This window comes from Eleginops maclovinus, chromosome 2 (assembly GCF_036324505.1).
Source record: "Eleginops maclovinus isolate JMC-PN-2008 ecotype Puerto Natales chromosome 2, JC_Emac_rtc_rv5, whole genome shotgun sequence".
Lineage (NCBI taxonomy): Eukaryota > Metazoa > Chordata > Actinopteri > Perciformes > Eleginopidae > Eleginops > Eleginops maclovinus.
Window position 1 is genome coordinate 4,447,503 of NC_086350.1, and position 23,804 is coordinate 4,471,306.

Here is a 23,804-nt window from a genome sequence, read left to right on the forward strand (position 1 = left end):
AGAAATGAAAAGGTTTCACTGACAACCTTTTTTGTTTAAAAAAAGCTCAAGAAACTGCAGACGTTTTGTGAGGGATCAGTTCAGATAATTATGAGATGGAAAGAAATGCTCGCTGTCTCGTTCTTCACATGCAAACAAACGGAAGGAGATGATGATGATGTGCAGCAAGTACCGAGATGCACGAGTGTGAGGATAAAGGTTTTTTTTTTGGCTTCATTGAAGGAGTGAGGATGAAGTCAGTGGAAAGTAAATGTTGTTTAAGTGAGGAAGAGCCCAGCGATCTGTGAAAGGGAACAGCAGCACAGTCTGTAGAGAGGAAACAAACAGAGAGGCAGTTGATCAGTCTGGAGGTTACATGTTTCCTTCTATCTATTTCTGTTAAAATGTGGATAAAGTGAGGCAGCTAAAAATGTCATCTTGAAGCAAAACCATTCCTCAAACTGTCTCATTTACTGCTGCAAACAACCCTTATCATGCACACAAGTATTGCTTAAATTCCATATAAAACACACTACTGTAATTACATAATGCACTTACCACAACAAAAACTGAAGGAAACACCATTGTAAGAGCCCTCGTGGCATATTACTGTTTACGGTCATTATTTATGCTTTATTTGGAAGGAATCTTTGGGCCCCTGCGGTAATTGTACAGTATATAATTGAGACAGGTGGTGGTGGGATAAGCGCACCAGTATGGCATATGGGTTTTTACCAGGGAAAGGCACAGGGAAAATAAAGTGAAACTGTTGATGATAATTGGATCGTAGGATAAAATGCACAGAAAGGACTTTTGGAGTTCATTTTCAGTTTTATTCTTTAGTATTTTGGCTGCTAGAACCATTATGAAACATAAAATGTGAAGTGAAATTACCATCATCACCAAAACATTTCCCTCGTCCAAGTTTAACAGTGTGATTTTAAATGTGCTTCATTTTGTGTTTCTCCTAATGGGAATGTTTTGGACACTTGTTGGCCACCGTACCTTATGATCAAATGTATATCTAAATGCAGTTTAATGGTTGTGACTTGATCTCTTGTGGTGTTTTCACGCAGGTTTGGAAATCTTTGATATCTTGGAGTCGTAGACTTTAAAACTTCTATAGACTTTTTACTCAGTGCCACTAAACATGGCGTTGAAACGAAATAACTAAAGCTCATTTGACTGTTCGGAGGTTCTCCACAGACTCGCACTGAACAGTATTTACCTAAATCTAAATCAACACGTGCGTCACAGAACAACAACAGGATCAACAACCTCTTCATCACTACTCGAGGCTCTCTCTGGAGTTTCAAAAAGGTTTAATGAAGCTGTGGCTGTCCGCAGTTCTTCCAGGTATAGCAGAACAGTAATGCGTAGGCGGCACACAGGGAAGCGCGGTCAGGCTGCAGGGCAGGATGATTAGTCTCCGTGAGCCCCGACAGCATGGCCTGCAGCATATGAGGCATGCCAGCCCTGTATAATGGCCTTATTAGGATAATGGCGGTAGTTACAGGCTTCGTCTTCCTCCAGGTAATTCTATCTATCTGCACGCTGAATACAATTCAATACCTGCAAGTGTTTTTCCGTCAGAGGGGTGCTTCAGCGTAGACATGGAGCTAATACAGGAGCTATTTTTGTTTGTTTACACCATCATTCGGCAGAAAATGCTCAGCTATTATACCCAGGAAATCATCTTTTTTCAGCTTTTCCGTTCATGAAATATGTATATCTGGGCTGTTTTTTACCTGACATGATAAATTGTGCGAAGCATTTGATAGGTTCTGTGGTTGGCAGCCTCGCCGAGTAAAGCCAGCCAAATCCATCGGTCATGTCGGGTCCCCTGGACTCTTTAAACCGGCTGCTGATGTTGGCTTACACCTGCAGGACCTGCTGGCTCCCACAGAGCCGTCTTGCAAAGGGGCAATTTGATCCATCATTTCGTACACAATCATGTGTGCTTCAAGACAAGAGCTGATTGTGATGTACGGTGTATAATTTTATGGTATGAAGCCTAATGCAAGGCCTGTAAAAGTTATACGAGAGCTGGACTTGAAAGCTGTTTTCAAACCTAACCAATTATAAGTACCAGTGTTGGGATGTCATAATTACTCAAGTATTTTACTTAAGTACAATTTTGAGATTCTAGCGTATTACTTTACTTGAATATTTCCATTTTATGCTATTTTATACTTTTACTGCATTACATTTTGAGAGGCAGTATTGCACTTTTTACTCCTCTACATTTACCTGACAGCTTAGTTACTTTCTAGATTTAGATTAAAAGCTAATGCACATTTAGGTCAACTAAACATATATATATATATATATATATATATATCTATATATCTATAGGCTAAGATATCAAGCAGCTGTATACAAAATAGTTATAATTAAGTATGCATCAATAAACATAATCCAATCATTTATTATATAAGATTTTTACGTGTAAATAGTAGTTTTGCGTTTGCTAATTTCATTATTTTGATGCCTTCAAACACATTCACTCGCAATCGTTTTATTAAATAATCGAAGTTTACAACAGAGAGTCACAGGGAAGTCAATTTCTCCCTCCTTTATAAAGTTGATCAGGATTTTTTCAGGAGTCTTTACCTCAAAAGACACCTGCTGTGCTGAAGACCATTGTTGATGACCTGAGCGTATCATATCTATCCTCAGTGCAGATTTTTGAAGCACTGAGGATCTATTCTAATGCAGAAACATTTAATTGAATAACTTTTTCTTCCTCCACAGGAAGGAGCAGTGGTCTCCCTGTTCAAGATCTGCCGGCAGGACCGCTTCAGAGACCTGTACGCTCACGCTCTGAGGACGGTGGCCTCCATCTGCTGCGTGGAGGAGGGCATCAACCAACTGGACAAGGTCAACACCTCTCATGCACACCAAACACACATTAAATGTTGATATAAGAAAGAATGAATTCATTGATTTACATAATGCAAACACCTTAGTTTGTAGCCAGATAATCTATAAAACTGGAGAATAAAATGGCAAAAAATATGGAAGCCATGGATCCATTTTCTAAATCTCATCCAGTTTGGTTAAACAAGTTTGCTATTATAATCTTTCAAAGTTCCTTCATTATTTTTTCAGTGAAACAGGAGAGGTAAAAAGGTTTTAGCTCTATACCCAAGATTTATACATTGATGCCAGCAATATTACTCTTCATAAGTTTCAATGTACAATACCGTTGTGTAATTACCATCAAAACATGCTGAAACCGGGGGCTAGTGCCCTGTTGATTACAGTCAGGATGATACAAATGAGGTTTAACCAGTTGATGAATAAGGTGAACATTAATACTATTTGTTTCCTTTGCAAGAAATGTAGTTTAATCCTGTATTTATGTATTATTTATGGTAACATTACATGGGGAAATCAAAACACACCTGGAAGAAAACAAGATTGTGCTTTAGTTCTTGGGGTAGGGTTGCACTTAAGCCTCTTGTGGCCAGAATAGGTATTACAACAACAAACACGCGGATAATAAGGATAGTGGCAAAACTTTAAAAACGCAGGATAGAAAATACTTTTATTCCTTATTGGCCTCAAAGGGCTTCCGTACACACCGATCCAGATTTTCATTTGCTGGGAAATACTTTCATTGACAGTAATCTAAGCTAATGACAGTTCTTCCAGTAAAGTCCCTTGGCTCCCTGCAGGCCAGACGCTCATGTTTACTCAGATCTGCTGAAGAACAGTCTCACTACTGTTGTACTCATTCAGATATTCAGCCGTGCTCTCAGGTCTCATGCAAAGACTGCGCTGCTCGTTTATTTTCTCAGGTGAGCATGTGCCAACAATAGCAGCAGAGAGAGAAGGAACAAAGTGTGTGAACGAGGAATCACACGCTTAAATAAAGGGGTTCTTTACTGAGACTTTTTAAAGCGTCTCTTCCTGTGATAGGTTATCCTTTTTAGAGATGATTTGAATTATCTCTTCATTGGTTTCAAAGTAGAAAACCTTTGTGTAATTACCGTCAAAACATGCTGAAAGTGGGGCTAGTACTTTCCTAAGTTCCCTGTTGATGCCGGTCAGGAGGGAACACATTTAAAAGGGGGTTTCAACAGTGGTGAATTTCTTTTTCAGTATTTTCATTGTGTGCTACTTCATACAACTACCTTTTATAAGCCGGTGTTGTTCTTTTTATTCCACTACATTAAATTGATAGCTTTAGTTACTTTATAGATTCACATAATTAGCTATTAAAAAACAAAGCAAGTATTAAAGAAGGAAAGATCCAGCAGCAGTATACAAAGTAATAAAAAACGTTGGCACTTTGAGTATATTTGGATGCCAATACTTTGTACTTTTGAATTCATGACTTTCTACTTAGTTGGAATATGTTTACAATTTGATATTGAACTTAAGTAAAAGAGTGCTTCTTCCATCAGTGGATTTTACTCTCTGCCTCCATTAGTCTCAATCAGAAAAAGCAGTTTAGAAACAGACAGGGCGTGCCAGTGTTTATCCCTCACAGTAAATAATTGATGTATCTTGTGGCTTTGTGTTGTGTAGGAGGCTTCAGCAGTCACACATATTCCTGCACTTTTTCTTTAGGGCAAACTTCTGTCTGCAGCAGTCTGGTTGTCCGGTTTTTCTATTAACGTGATTACTTTTTCATGAATGGGTTCACCGGGTTCACTTACCTCGGAGCAGGGGAGTGCCGTTTAACGATCGCTGTATAATTTTAGGATTGGAGACAGTGAGAAAATAGGCATCGTGCTGTTTACCGCGGGTTTCTCTTTCTGATGACAGGATGATACAGTACACTTACTGAGAGATGAGTCATGATCTACTGTGTGTCTCACAATGAGATCATTATAGGAGACCTCCTGAATGCTGAGCTCACAGGTCAAACACCTGAGTGACTTCTCTATGTGTGTGTGTGTGTGTGTGTGTGTGTGTGTGTGTGTGTGTGTGTGTGTGTGTGTGTGTGTGTGTGTGTGAGGTAGGGAGACAGAAAGCTAATGAAACATCCTTCTTTGTTTGTCCTTGTTTGTTCTCTTTCGAGAATTGAACCAAAATAAACAACAGACGCACCTGTGTCAAGTGAGCGTTCACACAAAGACAAACATAACCTGAATCCGGCTAATAATGATGCCACAGCGGTGTCTGTGCTCAGCAGCTGGGACAGCATGAACCATCAGAGTGTGAAAACTTGTTTTTTTTCTAAGGGAACCAAAGTCCGCCCCAGATTAGCATCCTGGTCCCGAGAGAGAGGCTGTCAGGCGAGTCTACGCTACCTAGCGCTCACCGGCGGGCGCTCGGGCTTGAGAAACACACCTGTCATTGTTGAAGGGTGATCGGCATGCATCTGTACTGCTCATTGAAGGATATTTTATACACTAGCTTAGTTTTATCCCCAACTGGAACATTGTGTAGGCATAGCATGAGGGTATTGATGAGGAATACCAAGACAGAGCGGTTCATCAGGAAGTACGGAGGACGGCTTTTTGGGGTGTGGTGTCAGACTGAAAGTTGAAATTTGGAGAATATTTATGTTTTAAAGTGAAAAACTATATTGTGCTACACTGCAAAATGTCACCTTTAGATTACGGTTTCAAAAATGGTGAATAAGTTGATGTACTGAGGCGTGTCATACAGACAGAGGGAGTTATGAAAATACGGTAGCGTGATTGTGAAGAAATGGCTTTTTTTTGGAGCATCCACACACTGACATTAGATTAGCAAAAATATTCAAGATTCAAAAACCGTCATTGTTTATCACATAAGGATTGGAGATTATCTTAGATTAAGTCTGTTAAACAACCAAAAAGTCAGTCAGGACTCCCTAAAATCAATTTTTTCACCTGGTATTCACACCCGGAGTCACACAGAGAACAAACCTAAGATCTCATGCCTTAAAGTAACTTTAAACAGAATATCAAAACATTGCTTTTGTTTGTGACAATCGATTGTGCTGGCTTTCCAATGACCTCTATGAGAGCTGAATTCTTGAATTGACTGTCACAACATTATTCGACAATATGACAGTAATATATGGTATATTGACGGTCTAGAAGTAAGTCCAGCCACAGTAATCTACTCAGGTGGGAATCTGTGTTCTCATATATCGATGCAGTATCTTGCCTCAATACAGTATGTGCCTATTTGTATTTATATTGTTGTCTATTACTCATCTAGTTTGCCTTATTTTCCAAGGTTAAGAAATAAAAGGTGGGGTTGCTGGATAGCTCAGTGGTTAAAACTAGCAGCCCAATGCATTATCTACTGCCTGGTTAACCTCTGACTAAAATAATAAAACTTGCTCGTACTTTTGCAATAAGATCTAACTTCTCATTTAAATCCAAACAAACAGTGTGGTTCTGCACACTCAGATTATATCTGAACCCCGCTTTAAGGCCATGAAGCTTGCCACAGTTTGCACTTCTACATCCTGCATGACTACGCCTATCTGGGAGAAATACCAGATATTAGGTTGTCCTAAAACTACAGGATATAAAGACACTTCATTCAATTCCCTTCTCAAGTATTCTAAAAAAGGAAAAAGTAAATCATTTGATTTAGTGTTTTGGCTTCTGCACTTTTGTTCCTAAAAACAAAACCACAATTCAATTTATTTCCTGTGGTCACTGATTGAGATTATTTGAAACAAGATGGTACGGAGCAAAAGCTGCCAGTGAGCCGGATTATGAAGTTAGTTGTTACACGAAAAGTTTTATTTTGGCATCAACCCAGAGAATAATCTGAATGAGATCCATCCGGTGTGGTGCATGAGGAGTTGGGGAATATCCTATTTGAGGGAGGAGGAAACAGAGAGGGGGGGATGGTGGATGAACGGGGGTGTGGAAAGTGGATTGTTCCACGTCAGTGGGTCGCGATGGCACAGTGCTGCTGACGTCCATGGAGAGACAAAAATAGGGAATTGCCCTGTGAAGCTCAGAGCTGATGCTCGTCAGCGGAGAAGACTGACAGGTGTGCGTCTCACTCCAGATCATCCACTCCAAACTTTTGTTTTCAGGAGTGATGGCTGCCGGTGAAAGCATTAGATACTGTCTCACCTTAATGAAAAGTTGAAAGGTAGAAATAAACGTTTCTGATGTTGCAGTGAAGGACTTCTCACCAGGATGCATTTAAAGGTGACAGTCGGCAACATGGAAACACAATCCTGCAGATCAACACCATGCATTTCGATTTATAGTATGGATGATTTTGCCGAGGTTTGAACACTTACACACTGACAGCTTGATAAGACCTACAGCGGAGAGATGAAGAGTAACAAGCAGCAGCTGTAGAAAAGTTTGAATGAACTGTGCAATACTGCCACCAAGTGGACTCAGATCTGCTCTACTGCTCCATTATTTTCTGAAACATCAAATCATGCACACACACACACACACACACACACACACACACACACACACACACACACACACACACACACACACACACACACACACACACACACACACACACACACACACACACACACACACACACACACACACACAATGATAGGATAGGTATGACGTCATGCTCCTGAGTAAACTTCCTGCTCTTCTGTGACTCTGATGATGCTCACAGCCCGGGTCCGTGCCAGCAGGATATACAAGACTTTCGTGGCCGTTAAATCAGAGTGCTGGCTTTTAATTGTGACGGCTTTACGGGCAGAGCGGCAAGTTTTTAGCCAAGCTGACACCATCAACACTTTACTGTCTGTGTGGAGGAACGGGGAGGCTGCAGTTATTTTCTCCTCCTGCAGTGTTTGGAGGAAGAGTGAAGGGAGAGTCCCGCCTGCAGAGTGATACCCTGTACCTCTGCTGTGGCAACACATTTAAATGAATGACCTTCAGTGGCTTGACTTCATTATGCATTGTAATGAACATCAATCTTTGTGTCATGGTAGTGCAGTTAGTAACACCGAGGGAGAGTGCAAACTTTCCTCGTCGGTGCAGTAAGTGTGTGTGGACATTTTTGACGCCGATTTCCCTTTTCACTTATCTTAATCCCCCTCATCAGTCTCTGTGTCACTCAGAAGTGTAGCTGCTAACAGTCCATCAGTTTCACGTTCAGGTCAGGATGTCAAGTGGATTCAAAGTGCCAAAAACGTCCCATATAGGAAGCGTTTTTCCCACAGAGAAAGCATTGCTCTGGTTGCTGAACTCAACTGTAAATTTGCTGTGGCTTCGACAGGTACTAATAAATGTCTATCTTAAGTAATAGAAATAAAAATCCAGTCCTAGGATGTAAATCACTGAATAAAATGGGTACATAAGTACAGAAAAAGGAGGGAAAATGGTATAGACTTGAATGCACTCACCATTATTGACCATTATTGTGGCTGTATCAGAATAAAAGGTGTCTTTTAAACATTAAAACATGTATATAACATACAGGATGTTCTAGTGGAAACCTAGTTTGAACCTGAAAATGAACATCATATCTCTCCTTTCACTTCTTATCTCTTCTAAAACCAGAAGGCTGTTCACATACTATTCATAAAACATGTTATAAGCTATTCTGTGGTACCTAATGTGTGTGTGTGTGTGTGTGTGTGTGTGTGTGTGTGTGTGTGTGTGTGTGTGTGTGTGTGTGTGTGTGTGTCTGCAGGTCGATGGGATCCTGTGTCTGGCAGACATCCTCACAGATGAGAGCAGCGTGGAGGCAGCGAGGGCCGAGGCGGCGGCGGTTGTGGCTCAGATCACCTCGCCTCACCACACCTCCACCCAACACCTCGCCAGCTTCCTGGAGAGCATGCACGACATTGTCACCGCACTCATCAGTGAGTGGAACCCTGGGATATGACTTTTTTATTTAGCAGGCTTTTACTAATGCTGATTCTCAGAAACAGGATTAGTTTTGGCGGTAAAAATCAGCCAATAGTGAGTTTCAGAGAACAGAAGAATAAGAGCAGTTTTTTTTGTTGATTTTCTAATGAGTTTTTAGTCCTCTAGTGTTTGGAAAGTGGTGGTAAGATAAAACATTACTACCAAATAAGGTCAATGTCAATAACATATGCTGCAAGGTGCCAGCAGAGTCAGTGAGGAGTGATACTAAGAGTAGATCTGAACTATGCAGGAATTGCAATACTGATACATACAGCAGTTTAAGTTTGCTTACCTCGTTAAGGTATCTTTTTATTAACATTGGTTTATTTGATTGAAGTTATGATGATAAAGGCTCAGAGCAGATATTTAGGCAGAAAACATTAAATATATTTTTTAGATTGTATCTTTTTACAACATCTTATTTGAACTCTTAAAATGGTGCAGCAATAGAGGCTAAACCCATTAAAAAAGTATGACAAGTAATCTTGTTCTCAAAAGCAAAAGACTGGAGAAAATATTGTTGCCTCTGCACTTCACGTTTTATGTCCTCTCTCCTAATGAGTGATGTCTCCTCCTCCCAGAGTTGTGCGACAGCGCCTCCTGTGGCGAGGTGTTCCTCCTGGCCTCTGCAGCTTTGGCTAACATCACGTTCTTCGACAGCATGGCCTGTGAGATCCTCCTGCAGCTCAACGCCATCCACATCCTGCTGCAGGCCTGCAGAGACCGCCAGAGGGTCGACACGCCCTACTCCAAAGACCAGGTCCAGGACTAGATTAGATGAATGCACTTGTTTGGTTAAAGCTGCATGAAAACAAGGCAATGCATAAGAGTGAAAAAAACCTATGCAATGTGTGAGTGTTGGTACCATCCTTGTTCAAATAAAAGGAGCTCAAGAAACGACTTGAGACTATAAATAAGTTCTGAATCTTGATTATCCAGGACATCTCTTAAAGTAATTGTGAATGTAATTTAAATGAGTGAACTTTCATAGTACAGAAAACTGTGTGTTTTGCAAGTGACACTCTCTGGACCAAGTATGGTTAGAAAGTTTTCACGATGTTTATTTAATAGTTTGACTCTTTATTGTTTTAATCCCAGGTGGTGACCATCTTGGCGAACCTGTCAGTCCTGGAGCAGTGTGCTTCTGAAGTCCTGCAAGACCAAGGTATACCATTTTACCCTATTTAAATAAAATGTCATGAAACATCTCTGTAGTTCTTCCTTTATCCTCAAGATGGCAGCATCAGATACCGTATGAGAAGAAGCCTGAAGGAGCTTTAATAAAACATCACCACCGATCATATGCACATATTTTTGAGTGACTAAAATAAACCTTAAATCGTTTTTGAATTCCTTAGTTTTAGTTTTTATGTTGTTCTTGTGTTTGCCTGCAAGTCCACCCCGTAACACATATTCCATCTAATAAAAAAATAAACATTAACTCATGTTAATAAAATACACCCAAAGCCTCTAATTCTGCCAGAATCAGTTAAATTGGAGATCCATTTAAGTGTTGTTTGAATATATATTGGTCCCTCAGCCAGTAAACATTTCTAAATCAAACTAAAGCCTCCTTAAGAGAGTGCTTATGAAATGTGATCAGAGGATGAGTATAATGAAGTTGTGAATCTCACTCACTGGGTTTCTCACGTCAATCTGTTCGTACCGTTTGTGCTGTTGACTAGGCTTTCTATCTGCACTTTTGGATTAAATCCTTTCAGAGAGTTGTTTGTGTGAAATTGGGCTTTTTTTCAAATCCACACAAGAATTTAGTTATATCTGAGAATTGAGTAACTTTGTATACGTTTCATTTTGATATATTTGTTGGGCTGTCTGTTTCCTCCATCGTTCACCAGATTTTCTTTGTGTTTTTCTCTCACTTCTGTGCCATGTTTCTCTCACTTCTGTGCCATGTTTCTCTGTTTCTTTCCCTCCTCCATGACACCTTCTGATTCTTTGGTATGTAGGAATCGAGCGTCTGCTGCTGCTGCTGGGAGAGAAGCCGTCCTCCCTCAGTCCATCGGAGGGCGCCGCCTGCGAGCGAGTTCAGCAGAAAGCCGCTGTGACTCTGGCCCGTCTGAGCAGAGACCCTGAAGTCTCCCAAACAGCAATCCAGCTCAAAGGTAGAGCAGCATTTAAGATTCCTAATAACCCTTTTGATGATTCCTTTCATCTGACATCTCAATATTAGATAATGCGTTGGAGCATGTGTGGGCTTTGGGCCTATTTTGTGTCGGCCCTGTGTGTGAAAATGAAGAATTAAATGAAAATTCGATTAGCCTTTGTGAGAAGAATACAGTTTTTCTTCTGCTGATTCTTCTTGAGAGGAACAAATATAATGTAGTAAAACACAAACCTTAGAAAAGGAATAAAGGTCCAATAAACCCTTTAAGAGTTAAAAAGCCTTGAAACAGTTCTCCTTTTTATGCTGAAATTCTTAAAACACAAACCATGCATCATGTCATCTCAAATGATTCAAGAAAACCTTATCTTCTTTGTGACTAAACGGTGAAAGGAGACCCTAAAAATTGACTATATTTCAAACTTCCGTGACACCGTGGAGGTTGGGAGGGTTGTAATCTTTATGATTTTGATAAAAATGTTTGGTTAAAAAGTGGGAAAACTTGAGCGTTCCACTGGATGAAGGATGAGCTGTGTGAGAGAATGCAAAGAGGGCTTTTGATATAGATTTGCTGCTGGTGAAAACAGCTCCCTTTTAACCTCCAATCATCAAGATTTGTCTCCGTTTTCACATTCCCTGTTCATCGTAGCTGCATGCATCATAACACAAGTGATTCAATAAGCAATGTTAATGTTACAAATGGAGCTGCTCGTAGGTTAGAAAGGATAATGCCTTTTATATAGTACTTACTCCATGCCACACAAATGTATTATTGACTCTGTTTTCATCTTAATTTGATCTTCTTTTTGTCATAATTCTGGATGGACTAAGTGAACAAGTCTTACCTTCTTCCTTACTAAACATTAATTGACTTTTTAATCTTCTTAAATGTTATCAACACCTGAAAAAAGTGGTTCTACTCTGATGTCTAAACAATTGCTGTCTCTGCACGCTGTTTAAATTTGATATCAAAAGAGAAAATGTGTAACAGTTTTTTTATTCTCTGCTGTCTTTAGCTGTTCCTCGTCTCATTGAGCTGTGTCGCTCCCCTACTGAGCGAAATAACAGCGACTCAGTGCTGGTCGCTTGCCTGGTAGGTACAAAGTGTGTGTGTGTGTGTGTGTGTGTGTGTGTGTGTGTGTGTGTGTGTGTGTGTGTGTGTGTGTGTGCGTGCGTGTGCGTGCGTGCATACCCTTAGATATGTTTAAATGACTCCCTGTCCTGAATGCAAATCTCTCTTTCAAACAGCCCATTTCAGTCAGATGCTATACACTTCCAGCTCGCTATCTAGTACTTACATTAAATAGTACAAACTGAGGGCCTGCATGTGCACCAAATGACTGTCCAATTTAATTACATCCACGGGGCAATGTGTGAAAATTGAAAGTATATCACACCATGTGGAGATAGCTGACGGGTTCACATCATCTCAAACGTTGTGTGTTTTAAATATGTACATATCATGAATAAAAGCCCGGCTCGCGTCTTATCCATCTCTCATTCTGATCATGATTATTACGACCCGATGAAGGGATCTGAAGCCCATAATGGTCAGGATCTTAATTGGGCTGCCTCGCTCTCCTCCTCTTCCTCACTGTACCCGCTCTCACTCGTCCATTCAAATGAATGTTATTCTATTTTATCCCTTTTTAGCCGAGGGGTCAAATAGAGCAATTGTAGGTGTTGAATTTTGTACCTTCAAAGGTTCGCTGAGCTTTCACAGATCATTTCTAATCATACATGTAAATGTTGGAGGCTCTCCTGGGTGGATTGGCTGGAGACGTCACACACACACGCACTCCTGAAATCACATCAGGAGTGTTTGGAGAAAATAAAATAAATGATGCTGGGATTTTGGAACAGGTTTCATAGAACTGGATATAGTACAGTATCTATACAGTTTGTAGAAGTTGACTGGTAAGATAACATAACAGTGTAACACAAGATAATATAATATAAGATGAGATCAAATGAGATGAGATCAAATGAGATGAGATAAGAAAAGGGAAGAAAAAAGTTCAAGTACACCAGAATCATCCGCATACAAATAAGATAAACCGTGTAAGTAACGGTATGAATAAAAACAACAACATGAGGTAGTGTAACTGTTCACAGGATCATAATTATTAGATTAAATTTAACTTTAATGTCATTGCACAAATACAAATACTGAGGCCAGTCTGTGTCTTCCTACCAGAAGTGCAAAACCACCAGCACAGTGCAGTGTAATGTAAAGTATAATACAGGTTGTTACAAATTAACAAGCTTAAATATATACAGTATGAGCAGTACATAGAGTATAAACACTATACGTATAGAAATATGTAATTATCGGCCCAATACTATCATGCATGATGTGTTTTTGCTGGTTTTACTCATGCATGCTGATGTGTGCGTCTGTGTGTGTGTCTGTCTGCAGGCTGCCTTGAGGAGGCTTGCAGCGGGGTGTCCAGACAGCATCGAGGCAGCGGACCACCAGCAGCTGATCAAACCGCGGCTCGTCGACTCCTTCCTGCTGTGCTCCAACATGGAGGAGAGCTTCGTATGACGCGCTGCACAGCAAACACTCAGAGAGGAGAGAGCTGCAAAAAGATGCTGCACATTTACCATTTCATGAGGACTGATGAGCAGCGTCACTCATGAACATTGCATCCATTATCCCAAAATGGAGCTCTGGTTTTTTTGTCTGAATATCAAACTAAAATGTTGGGAAACTTGTCAGCTTGCATGAATCCAGAAGTATTTGTACATAAATGCAATGCCTAGTGCACCCAAGTGACCTTATAACATGCTATGAATGTGTACCGTTATTTTATTCCACTGGGAAATGTATATCAGTAAGCATTTTGTACAGAAAAATGAAAGGATAGCCTCCCGCTGGATTGAAACGCTTTATACTCTGCCACTGAGCAATTTAGTTGTGCAATGTTTCAATATATATATTGTCTTCAAAAAGCATGTGTGCTATCTGAGAAACAGGGAACAGGATTCTTCAAGTGGATCGCACGGTGAAATGCCTCCGATACAAATGATCATCGGAAACATCTGGAGTACCGAGATGTCTGTCTGGAGAATTTATTTTTGTTGTTGGTCTGTTTTGTGCTTTAAATCAGAACCCACTTGACCTTTTCAAACTAAATTATTGCAGTTGGAATAACTATTTCTTCTTTTCAGTTTGATGTTTGAAGTCCTTTCATCGCAGGGCACCATTATCATTATTATTTAAAACGTCTGTTTCAGATGTGGCAACAGGATTTTTTCTCCTGGAGAACAATGGACTGTTTGTATTGAACCTTTCTGCCATTGAGTCAAATATTTTATCCGCCACTGGAGAATGAATCTATACAAGTGCTCATGGATTTGACTAAAGAAATACCATTGTTGTATGCCATGCATGGAATAAAGGCAATAGTCTGGTGAATTATTGTCATTTTCACAAAGCTGTATGCTTCTTTATCTAAAGTTTATCCAGAACATAACCGAGAATGTAGGGAACCTGCAAAAACTCTTTGAAGAATTCAAACCTGCTTGTGAACTTGCTGTAGCATTTAGCAGCTAAGTAAACATGTTTTACGAAGTGGAGACCAAAATCAGCGCTAAAAATGAAGTTAATTTTGGGCGTGTATTTGCCAGGTGGCCAAAAACACAACTCCAAATTAAGAATAATGGTTCACAGTGGTTGCGGTCGAATTGTGTAGCTTAGGGAGCGAAATGACCCAGAAGTAGAGCACTGTAGTTTCCCCACAGCAGACGCACATTACTAACGTCCGCCTGCGCATCATAAATACGTTGGATAGTGTAAGTGCAGTCGTCTTTTCCTAAGTCCTTTTGAATTCTCCTATCCACTATTCCTTAACCTTGTGCCGTTTCACGCAAAGGTCAAGGAATAGTGGATAGGAATAGAAGATAGGAGCTGATTTTTGTACAATTCGACCGCACCCAATGTGTTCCTATTTATAACCTATAACCGCTGACCCCAAATGTCCAAACAATCAGTAAATGGACGTTTAAGTTGACTTGCACACCTACTGTACTACCGAGAAGATAAGACTTGGAGTCCTATCTTTCGCTCAAATGGAAAGCGTTGTTGAATTGGCACAGTTAAACTTCATTGCAAAACAAAGACATCACCACTACAGCAAGCAAACACCACATTTAACACAGTCCCTGCATAGCGCCACCTTATTGCATCTTCAGGGTCCACACTGCTAAAGTCCCTCTGAGGGGTCTCCCCGTCCTCTGGCCATCACACAGGAAATGCATTCATACAGTTTTCTGCACAAATACAAGCAAAGGGATGAGTACATCCTCTGAATGAGGTTTACAGAGAAAGGAAGCTAAGAGGCTCAGAGGAGGGACCCGAGTGTCTACCTGTTTGTCCTCCGGGAGCCGCCAGGTCCTCTTAAAAACACAGGAGGAACATTTTTTGCTTTTTAAGTCTCCAACTTTCCCAAAACATTGTGTCTCGTTGGGAGGAGACTCTCTCCATGTGCATTAGAACAACTTGTCATCAAAATATGAACTTATTCACACATTGATAATCGTATTTAAAAGAGCGCTCATAAGCTGAGTTTTTAACATTTCCAGTGGTTGGGACATGATGCAGCAAGTGATTGCAAAGGAATATGTGAGGGCTTGTCCGCCAAACTTGTCCTTTGTGTTGTCATCTCTTTGATAAAATCACTCCCAGGTTTTTTTATATTCCTCCATAAGCCTTCCTGTCCTTGGAGAGACAATTGAGGGTCTTCTCTCTCCCTCTGTAGCTTCTTTTTTAACCTAAGGGCACTTATGCTGGAGCCTGGACTTGATACCCCAACCCCAGAGCCGAGACAATTGAGCTGCTTTGTGTGTTGTCCAGCGTCCACTTGGGACTGTGTTCAGAGGCCTTTCTGATAGAATATGCTCCTGCCTCACTTTGTTGAGGCCCGATGAAATATGCATCGACGCAGAGGAGAACTAAACAGACGGCCTTAAAAACACAGGTTGCTTTTATCTTGTTTTGGTTCGACCATGATGCCCAGTATGTTGGCTCTTATTTTCAGTTTTTCTCGGTCTCTAAAGCTCTTGGATTTTCATTTTCCTCCCCCTCCACCGTCCTCTGTATGTGTGGACATACATATATACATAAAGATATATATATCTTGCTTTTAAAGCTTTGAAGTGGTAATTAGGCTTACTTATACCATCAAAAAGGTCTCTCATGAACAGGTATTAGATTGTCAGCCACAATAAATATGAGAGATGCACATTAGAAACATAACTGCGTAATGACAGGGCAAGCAGCTCATTTTCATGTCTTCCCCTCTATCTTAAACCATAAATCAGACACTCTGTAAGAAAAGGATCTGAGGAATTGTGGTCTAATGCAAGGAGACACTCCTCTGTGACTCTCCTGAGAGTTGAATATTATATGGGTCACTTCTTTTGCTTTTGCCACAGAAAAATGTGTCTCTGTCTGGCTCGTTTTCTTTCAGAGGACTGGAAATGAGAGAAACTTCTTCTTTGAAAGTGCTTTCAGAAGTTTATACTCAACACAAATGAGGGTAAAGTATTTTTGCTCAAACTTAAAAGTCTAATTACTTGGGCAAAGAGATGAAAAGGGATGCAAGTCTTTACTTTTTGTACAGACCCTTTCTTCCTCTGTTAGTCTAAAGCTAACTGAATAACAATTTTAAACCCTGATTATTTGTCTGTAAAATAAAACATGATTTTTCTAATTGTAATGGTTGAGAAAATCTAAGGAATTTCAATTTAAAAGGTTTATTTTTCCCCGAAACAAGGTGTCTTGCTAAGCTGTATTAAGAAGCACGTTTAAAAGATAAAAAGTGGTTGTTGTTTCGGTATATTTAGCCTCAAAACGATATATACATATGATCTGAACAATATTTAACAAGAACCCATCTATTGTTGTCCAGCTTCTCTTACCTTTTTAAAAATGTCCATCTGTACTTAATTAATGACATTATTCAGCGCACAAACCCAATGACCAAAGAAAGTCTAGCGCTGATATTCTAACTTGTGTGTAAGCTAGTTAGCTTGCTAAGCGAGTTGTATTTAGTCTACAACATTTACCCTGACTAACTAACAAGGTACAGGTATTCGTTGCCTTTAAAAACAACCATTGATATTCCACATCTGAAGCTGCTCTGTTGCAAAGAGAGAATAATGACTGATTCTATCACATTAAATCTTACTTTCTGTCAGCTTTGGACTGTAAAACTGTAAAACTGTAAAACAGAACACACACACACACACACACACACACACACACACACACACACACACACACACACACACACACACACACACACACACACACACACACACACACACACACACACACACACACACACACACACACAGACACACACACACCCTTCCGGCCAAAACATACAATATAAAGACTAATTATGATTTTAGTACCATCATCGTTGGACAGCCAATTAACACAGTAATATTTCTGTTTGCTGAGATCTCTAGTCCAGTGCCCCGCTGGCCCCCATTAGAGGACCCAGAGGGGATTTTTAATTGCTGAAACACAACCACAACACTCAGCTTAAATTAATATCCACACTTTCACAACTTTTGGGCCAAAGTCAGTGGAGGGTAAAGGGATAGCGCCAAAAATGTTTAGGGGACGGTGTCCAGTGTTCATATGGCTTTATCCTGCAGCTGCTGGTCTTCATAAAAACTGCTCTGTGCTTTGATCCTGCCCAGGGACCCATACAGTCTTTTGATTGGTTCTTGCTTTGCAGAAGTTCAATTAAAATACATTTGAAAGCCTCTGCTTGACTATAAAGGAAAATAAAGTGAATTGGTTTAAATGTTTTCGGCACAGCATTACGCCGAATGTGGGAAACCCAGAACAAGACATTCATAACAAAGTTAGGAATCCAATGAGAAAACAAATACAAAAGTACGTAGCTACAGTAAGGCTTTATTCGCCACTGTTGACTGATATTCTTTGAGCGCTGGATCCCAATGTTAAATTGTAAAAGGGTTAGCTGTTAGTGTTCATCCTACAAGATGTTACCCCCCAAATATGCAGCTCATTTAAGCTTTACGGAGCTTAAATAACTGTTGTGCAATAAAAACCAAATTCAAAACTACTGACAATCTTGAATTTTCAAAACCACTTTTACTTGTTGTGTTGAAGCAGGAGTTCATTCACTAAAATACATTTCAGAATATAAAGGGAGAGTAAATGAATTGCTTTATGTGTTGCAAGTCTTGAGTCAATAGAAACGTGACAATCCCTGGGCATTTGTTATTATTCCACTGACCTACAGGCGGCGCTAATGAGCCAAGACACACAGGGATGCACCAGCAAAAACATACAAGAAGAAGACTCCAAGACAACAAACATTTCCAAGCAATTAAGGATTTAAAACTCTTTCAAAATGAGTGTTTTAGTTGGAGGGAAATGTGTTCAACATGCTACACACAACCAGCGTTTGGTAAGTAACACTAGGTGTAAAAGTACCTTTTGTTTGTTACAGTTTATATTATTTGCTACCAGTTCCTGTAACAAGCAAGTAACACTGTCAGCGACACGTTTCAACCACATGTAGATAAGTATGTAGTATGATAGAAGTGTAAAGGCGGAGAAGCTGCTTTGTTGAGGAGTACTGGTTTCCTCATTGTTGCTCAGTATTGAAACAGGACAGTCTGAGGGCTAATTTAAAGCAAGAGCAATTAATTTAAGAAGCTTCTTTGTTTTGAGCTCTCTCCTGGTCTCCTCCTCTAGCAGGAGTCAGATGCATTGATGGGAAGTGCTCTGGATGGAGGACAAAACAAGTTGCTTGGAACTTTTGGGTTTTAAAGTCTAGCCTCCTGTGTGCGTGTCTCTTCAAAGATGCCGACCAAACTTTATCAGTTTATTCAACTTTGTGTTGGAGAATGCATTTCTTTCTGACTGAATGGCTTTAAATTCTTTTTATACCCATGAACTTCAGCTACCATTGCAATGTAGCAGTAGAAAACACATATTAATCAGAGGTTTAGGAAGTTTCTATCAATTGGTTGATGTATTTGGGAACAATTAGCAGCACTTATAGCAGAATTGATTGGATATTAGGTATTTAAGTGAAGTGAAATGGACTTTACCGTCTTTTACTAAACACTACTAATAGTGGTGCACACAGGCAACAGATATTTAAGCTTGTTCAACATTTCTCACCCCAATGCACCTCGAGAGTTGTACATTTGTGATGTAATGCAAAGGCTTTTACCTTTTGACGTTGTTTTATATTTCTAATGCAGTTCCTCAACTTCAATACTGGTAATAATCTGATTCATTTAAAAGCTTTCGACTTCCATATCGTAAAGATGAAATATTGAGATAGTTGCATCTTTACAATATGGAAATCAAAAGCTTTTAGATGCATCAGATACGGTTTTATTGAGAGTTCAAGGTTTCAAATTAAAAAAAGTACAGTATATGCTTTGAGATTGTATAGAGCGTTCTTTGTATCTGTGCTTTGAAATCTCATTTGAGGTTGTATAGTAAAATCCTCACAATACTCTATGGACCTTTGAAATAACAATGGACTTTTTTGCATCTCGAATTGTCGATCGTTTTGTTGGTGCATTATGTCTTGGAGTAGCATTGCTTCCTTGCCAGCTATGATATAATTATCTTTTTCCATCATGCACTGTGTAAATCCTAAATAATTACGGTCTTTCACTCTATTTTTAGTCTGATTTTAGCATGCATACACTTTATAAATGCCAGACAAGAATATTCATCCTGGCTTATAAAAGCAAAGCTAGTTCGGCAAAAAAAAAACTGCTCCACCTAAAATTCATTTGGATGAAACACTCCAAAACAAAACTACAACACAAAAGAAAGACGCATCTCGCGCCGAGTAAACTTTACTCTCATTCTATACCTTCAAGGTAAAACAAAACCTGTGTTTTTGTGAGAATTCCTCGTGGACTGCCGTGAATTTTGCTCAATTGTTGCTTGAGTGCACTGTAATTTGTGCGCGGTAGCCAGGACAGCGGGAGGCCGCTCTGTTCGGGTCAGAATTGACTCTCAAATAAAACGCTCCGAGCCTCAAACAGCTCCTTTTTTTGTCCCAAGACGGGCGGCCTTGATACAAATATTCACAATTTTCTTTCCACGACATAAAAGCAAAAGACAAACAATGGTGATTACTTTTCAGTGACAGAAAATTAATGTTTTCAATCTGCCTCTTTCACTGAAATCACTCGCGGGGCACAGCTGCTCATTGGACGCAGAGCTTGTGGAAAAAGGAATAAATTAATGAAATGTGGTGATTAAAATTTGAGCAGCCACAGTCTTGTAGTAGAAGTGTGTGTGTGTGTGTGTGTGTGTGTGTGTGTGTGTGTGTGTGTGTGTGTGTGTGTGTGTGTGTGTGTGTGTGTGTGTGTGTGTGTGTGTGTGTGTGTGTGTGTGTGTGTGTGTGTGTGTGTGTGATAAAGTGAGAGGCTGCTGATCTTAACGTTCTTCCACACCACATCTGAACACACACATTTGTACTATACATTTATGACGGACCTTCAGTGACTTGATTAAGTCATAAAACCTTCACCATCACAACTACATGACTTCTTACTCAAGTCTTGAAAATTCTTTCTTCCTCACTGATGTTGTGTTTGCGTTTTTAGACATTACATTTCATGGCTCAGGCTCAAGGTGAAGACATGGGGAAGCTCTAGATGCCATCCTTGTCGGCCAAAACCTTCCGTAAGCCATCAAAGGAAACGTTTGCAGTCTGATATATCCTGGTGCAGGAACATAAGGTGCAGCCATGTTTTCATGAAGCAAACTAAACTACACTCAAGATATTTTCTCTGACTCCTAGCTAACCAATCACAATGCTAGCCGACTTTAGCCACGATTAGCTTCTCCCGGGTGTAAACATAGCATCCATGGGGTTGTGAAGAATGAAATCTCTGTCCAAGAAAGTTTAAAGAGGACACTGCTTTATAAGTTACTGATAAGGAAATGATAAGGAACATCAAATATGAAAGCTAAATGCTGAAATTTAAGTCTATCATGAGCATCTGCAACAGGCTGCATACTCTCCTTAATGCACTATCCTGACATCTAAATCCAGGTTCCATCCCTTAGAAAAAGGTGAAGCCAGGCCAAAATGTCCTTAATGAGGTTTACTCTCCTCAGCAAAATAAAAGCACATGCATATAGAGTTTACACACACAGACACACACTCTTCATCATTCTCTTGTGGCCGATCTGTTTATGTAATTTCCATTAAACGTTTTTCCGTTGTGTCTTTAAAAAACCATCAGGCCTGTTCAGAACAGCCTTACTTAACCTCAGTACCTCTGTTAACACACACACACACACACACACACACACACACACACACACACACACACACACACACACACGATTCTACACACACACACACACACACACACACACACACACACTTTCCCCTCTCAGGTCCTCTGAGCCCCTCTGGACATTAACAGGCCACCGCAGCACGCCTTCTCCATTTAAGTCCTCCACTCCCTTCATATGCAGACACACACACACACACACACACACACACACACACACACACACACACACACACACACACACACACACACACACACACACACACACACACACACACTCCTCTTTCCTCTCTCCATCCAGCGTCTCGGAGGGTTTGTGGAGAGAATTGTATTTGTTTTTTCTGTAGCGCTGCCTGTTTCTGCAGACAGTAGCAAACCGCCGGAGTGTGTGTGTGTGTGTGTGTGTTTGCTAACAGTGTGTGTCCACAGTTGTTATGACGGAATGTATCGCGTAGCAGCCTCAGTATCTGCAGCCTAAAGGTTCTAATATGTCTCACAAGTGTGTTTGACACTGTCTTGGATTGGCAGGAGCTGCTTTTGGTCTCCGGGGTATTTACAGTTGGAGTGACATGTTGTGGGAGGTTATTGCCCAAACTGGGCTGAGTGTGAGGAAATGCCAGTGCTAAAGATGTTGTGTTACACGAGTGTTGAAGTGGCTTTCATAACATCATCCAGATTGTTTTTTTTGTTGTTTTTTTGGGGGCTTTTTGCCTTTAATTGGATAGGACAGTGGAGAGTGACAGGAAAGGGGGAAAGAGAGTCGGGGTGGGATCCGGAAAGGACCACAGGTCGGGAATCGAACCCGGGTCGCCGGCGTGCGGTTTAGTTGCCCCAGCCAGTTGCGCCACGGCCGGGGCCATCCAGATTGTTTTTTAATCTGAATCAAACAACAAATGCCCAATCAAACTGGTGTCATCACACACGCAGAAGGAGACAACAAAACATTAAGCATCTACTTTTAAAAATCTCACTTGCATTTAGGATAATAATAAAGAAGTACCTTTTAAAGAAGAGCAGACATAGAGATTATGTCAGGTACAGTACTGCCGTGTCCGAAAGTGTGTGTGTGTGTGTGTGTGTGTGTGTGTGTGTGTGTGTGTGTGTGTGTGTGTGTGTGTGTGTGTGTGTGTGTGTGTGTGTGTGTGTGTGTGTGTGTGTGTGTGTGTGTGTGTGTGTGTGTGTGTGTGTGTGTGTGTGTGTGTGTGTGTGTGTGTGTGTGTGTGTGTGTGTGTGTGTCACAGTCCAAAGCTGACAGAAAGTAAGATTTAATGTGATAGAATCAGTCATTATTCTCTCTTTGCAACAGAGCAGCTTCAGATGTGGAATATCAATGGTTGTTTTTAAAGGCAACGAATACCTGTACCTTGTTAGTTAGTCAGGGTAAATGTTGTAGACTAAAGACAACTCGCTTAGCAAGCTAACCAGCTTACACACAAGTTAGAATATCAGCGCTAGACTTTCTTTTGTCATTGGGTTTGTGCGCTGAATAATGTCATTAATTAAGTACAGATGGACATTTTTAAAAAGGTAAGAGAAGCTGGACAACAATAGATGGGTTCTTGTTAAATATTGTTCAGATCATATGTATATATCGTTTTGAGGCTAAATATACCGAAACAACAACCACTTTTTATCTTTTAAATGTGCTTCTTAATACAGCTTAGCAAGACACCTTGTTTCGGGGAAAAATAAACCTTTTAAATTGAAATTCCTTAGATTTTCTCAACCATTACAATTAGAAAAATCATGTTTTATTTTATATATGTGTGTGTGGGGGGGGGGGGGGTATTTTCACACTAGTACAAATAATGGAGGTCTCTGAGGTCGTGGATGACTCACCTGCTGTCATAATGGGTGACCAATCAAACAGATGTTTGTCTTTATGTAACAAGATCTGTTGTTTCTTCTGTTTGAACTTTGGCTAACCAGGAGAGTCATTTTGGACAGATTTATATGAATGGAAATAATGTTTTTTGTCTTGAATGTGATTTAATAAAATCTCCAGATAATATTTTTTGTAAATGCGTTTTGTGGGATGATTATTTCCTTAATTAACTTGACACCCGAGACTGTGTTTAAGTCCTGAATCATGTTTTGGATAAGGCAACAAAAGCACTTTGATCAAGGTTAAGGAAAGATGTTGGTTGATAGAAATGTAGTAAGAGGAAAAATGTTTCTGTTAATATATATTTACATATCTAATAAGTTCCCTCTCTTTCTCCAACCCAAACAAAGTAGTGTAGTAGTAGTACAAACACAATGTCTTCTGCTGCAGACAGAATAGAGTTGCGCCTCCGTGACTGGAAACACTTTTATAGCATAAATAGAAATGGAAAAAAGATGAAGAGGAAACAAAAATCTTGTACTTAATACATCTGGTGCATATATTTACTTGTGTATTCAAATGCATCGAGCTACTTCTTTAAGTTTTTGGTCGTGAAATATGTCCTTATTTTTAGGATTTCACTTTTGCCTTTTTCTCCAGAAGTAATACTCTATCTGTTTTGCACAGTAACACCTCACACATGGTCAGGGAACATTTCCGAATGTGGTTAGAATCA

At 40.1% G+C, this 23,804-nt stretch overlaps 2 protein-coding genes across 3 annotated transcripts in view; both read left to right on the plus strand.

Annotated features, from left to right (window-relative positions):
- Positions 1–14,332, plus strand: part of LOC134883959 (protein inscuteable homolog) — a 50,214-nt gene extending 35,882 nt beyond the window's left edge. For both annotated transcript variants that reach the window (XM_063912500.1, XM_063912509.1), the window contains exons 7-13: positions 2,734–2,859; positions 8,572–8,743; positions 9,371–9,549; positions 9,888–9,954; positions 10,757–10,912; positions 11,928–12,004; positions 13,331–14,332. In XM_063912500.1, coding sequence (XP_063768570.1) covers positions 2,734–2,859; positions 8,572–8,743; positions 9,371–9,549; positions 9,888–9,954; positions 10,757–10,912; positions 11,928–12,004; positions 13,331–13,459 — 906 coding nt within the window. In that variant the 3' untranslated portion in view covers positions 13,460–14,332. The remainder of the gene's footprint in view (positions 1–2,733; positions 2,860–8,571; positions 8,744–9,370; positions 9,550–9,887; positions 9,955–10,756; positions 10,913–11,927; positions 12,005–13,330) is intronic.
- Positions 14,333–18,303: 3,971 nt separating this feature from the next.
- Positions 18,304–23,804, plus strand: part of LOC134883968 (ethanolamine kinase 1-like) — a 42,926-nt gene continuing 37,425 nt past the window's right edge. Inside the window, exon 1 of the mRNA XM_063912530.1 lies at positions 18,304–18,368. Within this exon, the coding sequence (XP_063768600.1) occupies positions 18,312–18,368 (57 nt within the window). The 5' untranslated portion in view covers positions 18,304–18,311. The remainder of the gene's footprint in view (positions 18,369–23,804) is intronic.